The sequence below is a fragment of the Theobroma cacao genome, chromosome 1 (assembly GCF_000208745.1).
Source record: "Theobroma cacao cultivar B97-61/B2 chromosome 1, Criollo_cocoa_genome_V2, whole genome shotgun sequence".
Classification (NCBI taxonomy): domain Eukaryota; kingdom Viridiplantae; phylum Streptophyta; class Magnoliopsida; order Malvales; family Malvaceae; genus Theobroma; species Theobroma cacao.
This window is the reverse complement of record NC_030850.1, coordinates 10,931,149-10,940,481: the sequence shown is the minus strand read 5'-3', so window position 1 is coordinate 10,940,481 and position 9,333 is coordinate 10,931,149. Positions and strand designations below refer to the sequence as shown.

The window sequence follows — 9,333 nt, the reverse complement described above, 5'->3', positions numbered from 1 at the left end:
ACCTTATATTATATAATGAGAGGAGCAACGACTAAAGTTAGTAGACCCCCCTCCCCACTCCCAAAAAAAAAGGGAAGAATAAATGGTGGGATCCACCATAACCACACCCAACATTAAATTAAACAAAATTTATTCCTTTTTCTTTATAATTTCCTCCCCAACACACCTAATACACCACGTGCTCACCTTCTTTTTCTTTTGCAACACTATCATATCCGTTTGAAATTTATATACGGCAAGTGTTGATAGTAAAAGCTTATAGGATTACATTACATTACATCACATCCTAAATGTACAACCTTTTCAATTTTAGTATTTCCTAAGTTTTATATTATTTTTTATTTAAATAATAATAATAATAATAATTTATTTGGATCAAGAAATAAAATGAAAAAAATGTTTCTTCTTTTTCATTTCTATTTGAAAAAGGAAAATAGTATATAAGCTTTTTGGATATTCGTTGGAAGATATTATTATAGGTGGACGCAACACAGCGCCTCAACTCACCTCACGCGCACAGCACAGGCGCAGTATTCACATCTCCGTCAACGATTTTCTCTTTTGTCAATTTCTGTTTTTATTCTTTGTTTTTGTCCAACAGTTTTCACATTCTCTCTTCCTTTTCTTCACTCTGCCTTCCCTTTCGAGCTGGGCTGTTCCTTCTTTCTGTATTTTTGTTTCCTTCCTTAGCTTTATTGCTTCCCATTTCCTATTTTTATACTAAATGCTACCTATGGCTTCTTGCTACCAAATTACTAACATTATCTCCCATTGTTTTTCTTTTAAATTTTCCCATTCTTTTCTTTTTTGGGTTCTTAATTTTTTACTTCGTTGCTAAGAGGTGAGGTCGCTCTCTTTCTCTTTCCGTCTCTCCCAAAACTGTTTTTTTTCCTTACTTTAATGAGAGTCTCTCTCTAGGGTCTCTTTCTTTTTGGTTAGGGTTTTGGGTTCTCAGTGTAGGGTGGGAGGGGTCTGAATCTTTTGAGGGGTAGCTATGGTGAGGAAACATGGATGGCAACTACCTGCTCACACCTTTCAGGTAATGAAACCTTTTTGGCTTATGCAAGTTATCCCACAAATGCTTCAAAGTTTTATTTTATCCATAATTTTCTATCTGTTTTTATTTTTGTTCTTAGGTGTTTACTGCTTGATTTTATGTGAATTGCCCCCAACTTAAATTTTTCCTCCAATTTAGTGGCAACATTTATTGCTAAAAATATTTATTTATTTATTTTGTACCTCGTGTTTTAGTTTGTTGAAATAGCACTGCCCTTCTTCAACTTGTTGGGTTGGCATGGCTCATTGTGTGTTTTCTGGTATTTTTCTGTCTTAACTCTGTGTAGTTTTTAACTCAAGGATTGATGCTTCGGGGGTTTGATTTTTATGAATTAATTCTGGCTTCAGGTAATTCGGTAAGGTAGCACCGGATTTTAGTAATGGTCACTTTCGTAACTGTATGGATGAGGGAAAACTAAAATTACTCTCGTTAAATATTCACATGGAAACATGCTGGATTCCACAATTCTCACTTGTTCATTAGAATTGCTTGTTGTCTTGCATTTGAAAATCATGCTTAAGAAAAGGGGGGAGAAGGAGAGAAAGCTCTATCCAACACCCAGAGCATGATTGGTGGGCTATCTCCTTTATAAAGAGTTGATCTCTGTGAGGTTCTTCAGAAAGTTTCCCTGCCTTCCTACACTGGCTTACTGTGAACATGTTCTTTAAGTCAAATCTAGAACGATGATATGAGGTTCTTCAACTAGTCCTGCTTTCTGCCAGCTTCTTTTGAACTTGTAAATAGCCCTGTCTCCATATGTTCCTTGAAGAAGGCTCTGATTTGGACACACTTTAATAGCGTTATCCAACTACCCAAAGGGTAGTGAAAGAAGAAGATGAACCATGCACATGTAAGGTAAACCAAGGGTCATTATTCAAGAGGTTGAGAGGTAGACATGTTTCTCAGTTTTAAAGTTGGTGACTGTTGGAGGGGGCCTTCGTGAGTGTATAACATCCTTGGGGTAGCCAACTATGCGTCTGGTCCTAATCCACAGGTCTGACCAGTAAGATACTTGATGACTAACATGCTTCTAGGCAGAATTCATTCATTTGGTTTGTCAAATATGTGTCTGATTAACAACTCTAGCTGAAGGCTCAAGCCCAGATTTCAAAGATTTTCTTTCTTTTTCCCTCCTTTTAAGAGAATAGGTCAAATAAAATTTCCACCTATAGAAGCTGGAAACAGTAAAATATTTGAAAATTTTTCTTCAGTGCTATCGATGTTAGTTGTGAGATAATTAGTGCTTTGCAGTCCCATGTTAATGGCACCTATCATATTGACATGTTAATTCTCAATTTTCTGCTTTTCAAATGGGCTATCTGTTCAATGTCTTATCCTTTAGTTGAATTTAGTGATCTCTATTTTTGAGTACTTATGAATCATCAAATTTTTTGGAAGTTGATCTTAATTTCTTGTTTTGATAGGTTGTTGCTATTACTGTGTTCTGCTTGTTAGTGGTTGCGTTTTATGCTTTCTTTGCTCCTTTCCTTGGAGGGCGCATCTGGGAATATGCTCTGGTTGCAACTTACTCACTGGTGGTACGTGAATTTGTTTGTTTACTTTACATTAGGTCTACAAGAAATCATTTATTGCCTCACATTTTTGCATGAAAGATCTAAATGGATTGCACATTTAGAACATTTTTAAGGGCCTGCTACTATATCACAATGGAGGATGCATTGCACCAATGTTTTTTTTTATCTATTTTAAGATGTAAGTTATTCTCTGCAATGAAGACTATATGGTGCTTGCCCTGTCTGCAAATATTTTTGGTGAAAAAGAAATTGATTTCAGTTTTCATTCTGCATGAAGCAGTTTACAAACATAATCTTTGAATCTGATGTCATCTCCATTATTCTTGTGATGGCAATGCAGGCACTCCTTGTTTTTATTCTCTATGTCCGGTGTACTGCAATTAACCCTGCTGATCCTGGCATCATGTCAAAATTCAGCGGTGGAACAAACAAACTTGATATAAAGCATGGGTTATCAGTGAAGGATTTACCCAGAAAATTTGATGAATTTGGTAGTGGGATGCATTCATCCCCATCAACAGTTTCCAGAAGTTCCATAGCAGCACCAAACTCAAGTAAGAAAGGTTCAGTGGGGGATGCTGCAACAGTAGATGTTCCAGCACAGTCTGCAACCTGGAAATATTGTTGTATTGGAGGAATTTTTTGTGCCTTATTTGTTCATGAAGATTGCCGCAAACAGGATGGGGCTGCTGAGCAAGGCAGTGAAGATGCTTTGTTCTGCACCTTGTGTAATGCTGAGGTACTTTAGATCCCATTTTGACTTACCCTTTTTATTATATTAGATCAGCGCTAATTTGCCATCATTTTTACTAATTTTAACTTTCCATGGTGTCCTTAACATTCTTTTCCCTCCCAATAAATTTGGAAACTTGCTTTTCTCTTGTTCTTAATGCAATTGTGGAGTAGGGCAAGTTTTAAATCTAATGAAAGCTCGAAAGCTGGCACAGATGAAATTAATAGTTGTGACATCTTAGGTGGCACAATTTGATGTGTGCTAAGCCTACATCAATTCAAGGGAAACAAAGAAAAAAGAAAAATTCATTTTGGTGTCAAGATTGTGAAAGTCTTATCCTCGAAAGAACTTGAAAGGTTAATTTCTAAACCTATGGTAGTTAACAAGATAAGATTTTTTCAAAACATTTTTTGTATCCTCCATTTTCTAGGTTTGGCAGCACTCCATTCTTTGCAATACACCTTGAATCACCATTCACATTGTGGTCCATAATTTATGGTTGGATCCTACACATATGAATGGTGATGATGGCTGTATTAAAAGGTAATAGAGGGTATCTCAATCCCTGTTTACTACAAGATAAAGCTGTAAAACCTTGATAGCATTTAATTCTAGCTCTCAAATATCATTAATTGTAGCTGTACAAGTTATAACTTAAATTAAAAAGAAATAAACCTCTTAAGAATTTTATTTTTGAAATTCTAATATTTTCTCCCACATCAAAATTTCTCAGCTTGGTAACTTTCTTGAGTCAGGATCTATGTTGTTATGTTCAAATAAGGTGAAAAAAAAAACCACGTTTCATTAGCATGTTAATTGCTAGTTTTGTTAAACCTTATTAAAATATCCTTTCCCATCAGTTCATGCTGAATTAGTTGCATTCGTGATAGATAATGTGTATTTGGTCTAGCCAGCAGCACCACTATGCTCTATGTGTTTTCTCCACTACTCCCAGAATTTTCAGATCACATGCTTAGTCGCCAATCTTATCTACCACAACAATTTCACAGTGACTTCAGAGGCTATAAGGCGATTGCTTATGCTCTCCTCTCACAATGCTACTGCCAGATGAATTGTAAGGCAACCAACAAGTAAAGTAGATTGCAGAAAATTTAAAAGCTTGAACCAAATTAATAACATCCCAACAAATGAAACCAAAAAAATATATGGGAACATATTGGTCTTTCTGGAGACTCAACTTTTGTTCTTTTACATTGATTACAATCTCGTACTGGTTTTCTGTTATACTAGTAATTCTTTTAACCGGGATAAACGTTTTTAATGTGATCTAGTGTTAAAGGGATCGCTTGAATATTATATCCAAAAAATTTTTGCTGATCAGGATCTGATGGGTTGGCAATATTTTAGCATGCCATTCTGTCTCACTTATGACTGATTTTTGTGGTGCAGGTGCGCAAGTTTAGTAAGCATTGTAGAAGTTGTGATAAATGTGTAGATGGTTTTGATCATCACTGCCGGGTAAATATTTTCATGTTGCTTTGAGTTTTCTTTTCAGTCATATTTGTCCAATAATATCTTTCAACTTCTTTTGGCTTTTGACATAATTTGGTTATTTGTTTATGGAAATTAATCTCCATATACGTGGCTGCAGTGGCTAAACAATTGTGTAGGACACAAAAATTATGTGACATTTATCTCTCTCATGGCCATCAGTGTTGTTTGGGTATGTTCTTTGTCAAGTGTTTGTTATTTAAAATTCATACTTGCCAAATTCTGATGATGCTTCTCTCTCTCTCTATATATATATATCTGTGGTTCAGCTTGTTATGGAAGCTGGGGTTGGTATTGCTGTTCTTGTTCGTTGCTTTGTTAACAAGAAAGGCATGGAGACTGAGATTATTGATAGGCTTGGAAATGGTTTTTCTCGTGCCCCATTTGCAACAGTTGTGGTATATACCGTACCATATGCTGTGAAGCTGATGTCTGACACTGTCATTGTTGTTTTATCAGAAGTACTTAAGTTGGATTTTAAAATTTTTGTAGGCTGTATGTACTGCAGTTTCTATCCTCGCTTGTGTACCACTGGGTGAACTTTTCTTTTTCCACATGATACTGATCAGAAAGGTTAGTTGCCAAGAGATTTAGCATTGTTGTCATTTTTCTGGTGCTTTACTTTCTGGTTACAAGTTAATAAAATTTGAAGAGACTTGCAATTATAGTTAGAGTTCCAGTAGTTTTGAAATTTCCGACATTTTGGTAACTGGATATAGTGGAAAATGTAAATAGAGTAGACTCATAGGGCAGATAATAAGGCAATTTCTGTAGCAATCCTTTTAACTTTTATGTGGGATCAGGGTATAACAACCTATGAGTATGTTGTGGCAATGAGAGCAATGAGTGAGGCACCGGCTGGAGCATCAGTGGATGAGGAACTGCCAAATATGATGTATTCTCCAACTGGATCAGCTACAACTGGCTTGAGTGGTGGAAGTTCTCTGGGCCTTCAGTACAAGGGTGCATGGTGTACCCCTCCTAGAGTTTTTGTAGATTATCAGGTACTGTCATTTAATATTTGCTTTATCATTTTGTTTGAATGAAACCGTAAGTGATCCAATCTAAGATTACATAATATGCATCAAAAATAGATCCTTTACTGAAATTTGAAGGTTTTTAGACCTCGAGTATTTATCAGTTGAGGGCTAGGTTGTGTGGCCTTGCAGAGTAGCATATAAGAATGTGTATGAAATTGTAGAAAGGAAGAACTATCAAATGAAGCCGTCTCTCATTTACTGAGGTGGCTATTCCTTTAACGTTGAACTTTGTTAAAGATGCTTCCTAGAAGTAGAAAGAAAAATCTCCTATGCCAGAGTTCCTCTCTGCTCGATTATGATTTTCTTTTAGATAAAACATTAATTCCTTTATGCTTCAATTACAAGATACTCTGTCCTACTCTTTAAGTATTTGTTTCAACCTTATATAGAGGTTTACTTTTTTTTTTTGTCACAATAAAGTTTTGATCTCCCTTTCTGAAAGGAGCATAGCACATAAGAAAATTCTGACTTGGCTTCATATGGAGAATAGCGGCCAGCTTGAAGTGTCTTCTTTGTCAGCATATCTATCACTTCTAAACGCTTTTGCCTTTCTTGCTTTACTTTTGGTTCTTTTTTTTTTTTTTTATGGTATAAAATGTAGAGAAGAACAATTAGGACTAACTGGACCTAGATAAGCTCAAAATTAATATTTCCTCACTCCTTTTTTTTTATTGATTTACTTCTTCCTCCTGTCCCCCATTCCTACTCCCCTGGATTTATTTTCATGAATATTTTATCCAACAGTTTTTGCTTTTGTGAACCTTAAATTGTTTGGGAACCCTAGTGAAACATTTGCTGGGATATCCTCCCTTGTTCCTTAAACACCTTGATCCGGATTATTATTCTACACATCATGGCAGTGGCGGAGTTTTTAAACACGACAAGTGGGGTTAGATGGTTGCCATATCTCCATTTAATTATTAATTGATTAATGAATTATCATAGATATACCATAATAAGACATGTGTCAACCCTCTATCCCCACTTAGGGGATTTAAAAACTCCATCATTGGTGTATAGGATGATTTTTCATCCTTTGGATTTTTTTTTAACCACTATAATCTCCTTAGGGGTGTCAAGTGTTCGCTTCCATATTTAATCTCCGATAGTATTTAGATGTAATCAAATTTTGAAATGAGGCTCATTTCGCTTTGTGCCATTCAATATATCTATGAACTCAACCTTAGTTTCTAATCATTCTTCCATACGACAAAAGGGTCTTTAGCACTTAAATAGTTGCATAAATTTGTTCATTCATTTGACAAGTTTTTCTATCCCTTTTTATGATCATTAATTTGACCATACCTTCTTGGAAGTGGATTATTCCAGAGTCTCTGGTTTGACTCCAGGAGTGGGTCAACTTTTGCATCTATGTCAATTTGTATATTTGTTATATGACTGATGACTTAAAACTTCTGTTGGATATGGCTGCATCAGGACGAAGTTGTGCCTCATTTGGAGCCTGGAATGGTCCCATCTACTGTTGATCCGGATGCAGCTGGTTTTGCAGAAAGAGGGAACAAGGGACCCAAAAGGGCCGTTCGTATTAGTGCGTGGAAGCTTGCAAAGTTGGATTCTAATGATGCCATGAGGGCAGCGGCCAGAGCAAGAGCATCTTCTTCTGTTCTACGGCCTGTTGACAACCGTCGTTTAGCAGATCCTGAACTTAGTTCCAGTGGCAACATGAGCATTAGAAGTAGCGTTAGCACAGATACAGGTGCAAATAAAGAGATAAAGAATGACCATAGATTATCTCCATTTGGAAACTCTTTTGCTCCAAGTCAAGGTAGCCGTGATGAGTATGAAACAGGAACCCAAAGTGTAAGTAGCTTCAGCAGTCCAAGCCACATTCATGAGTCAGTCACACTTAGCCCTCTGCCACAAACTCAAGGTTTGGGTCGTCTTAATACAGCTACCTCAGTTCCTGGCATTCCTGATCATACCATAACGTCTAAGGCAGCTTTTCCTGCTATCAACAATCCCATCACACATGCGTCATCAGGATCTGATGAAAAGATAATGCATAAGGGTGGAATTAGTGATCCATTGTTGCTTTCAGCCCCTGCTGCTTCTCTTCTTCGAGATGTCAAAAGGACATCTGTTGTCTGGGATCAAGAAGCTGGTAGGTACATATCAGTCCCTGTCTCAGCAACAGAAGCTCGGAATAGATCATCCATGCAAATAGGCTTGCCAAATTCTAGTGGAGAAACTAGTATGCAGGGTAGAAGGGTGGTTTTCCCACCACAGGAGTCTTCTTTGGCAGCAAAGGCTCCAGTGCAACAGGCAGAGAAGCTATTATATACAGGAGACTCTATTTTCTTTGGTGGCCCACTTTTGAGTGTTCCAGTTAGAGATAGTTTGAGAAATGATAAGGGTTTGGGTTCAAGGGAGGCTCAAGAAAGAGTAGCTCTAAACTTGCCTCGAGAGTCTAGATTCAAAAGGGATTCGGTCTCAAACCAACTTCCTGTGTTTGTCCCTGGGGGTTTCGAGCACAACTCTGCATCGCATTCTGGTTTAAAGTAGCTTTCACTTTGACTCCTAACAAAGTTTCTGTACAACTTTTCCTCAAATCATCAAGATTAATGGTGAAAGAGTAATGGAAATTGATGAAACCTCTCAGATGAGCTTCTTGTGCATCGGAACCTTGCAATTTTGGGCTATTGCAAACTAGATTACTTTGCATGGTTCAAGAGGTATCTTCTCAAATGAATTATATGACTTGACACTTCGGCTTGTGGTGAAATTTGTAAAGTGAGGTGATGTCAAGAGGTGAGTCTGTGTGTGTGTGTGTGTGTTTAAACTGGGCTAGTTCTACATTGCAATTGCATTTTTAGCTCTTTTAGAAGCAAGCTTCATTGGTGGCTTATCAATAATTTATTTGTCAAACTTCAATTTACCTTTTGTTTATGTTGCTTACCGGGATTTGATAATTTGTATACTAAATTGAGCACCTTGATTTAGGGTAATACAAGTTGATTCTGAGTATGCTACGCCCAATATGATTAATTACTGAAATCTGGTTTGTCCCAACCACTCCTTCCTCTGGACAGCCCTTTACATGTGCAGGAAAGGAAAGGAAGTCCCAATAATTGATTCTTGTTATTGGTTAAAAGAATCAAAACCTAGATTAGATTGAGATGATAGTCATTGAACTCAAATGCTTTAGTTTCAGATGTGTTGCTGCATAATTGGAGGGTTTAGGCTTTGATCTGAAACTCACTATTTCGATGTAAATAAATAGTAATTCTTGATCGGCATTGTTTGTTGGAAAGTTGCAAAAGAGTATGGCAGTGAACAACTGTTTGTAACCCCTCATTATTATGCCAGGTAGATTATCCAATTTGGGTTGTTAGCTTTTACCCAATAAGATCATCTTTTGAAATCTTTGCTTAATCTCAACATGCTTGAACCTCAAAAGTAGATCAAGGCACTCAAACTAGACTGATAACAGGAATT

General features: G+C 36.8%; 1 protein-coding gene across 1 annotated transcript; it reads left to right on the top strand.

Moving 5' to 3' along the window:
* LOC18612262 (probable protein S-acyltransferase 19) lies at positions 495–8,862 on the top strand. Its single transcript, XM_007048968.2, has 9 exons — positions 495–1,039; positions 2,482–2,595; positions 2,933–3,331; positions 4,736–4,804; positions 4,938–5,009; positions 5,107–5,235; positions 5,330–5,410; positions 5,641–5,841; positions 7,315–8,862. Exons 1-9 carry the CDS (start codon positions 995–997, stop codon positions 8,398–8,400), a joined length of 2,196 nt encoding a protein of 731 aa, XP_007049030.2. The 5' UTR covers positions 495–994; the 3' UTR covers positions 8,401–8,862.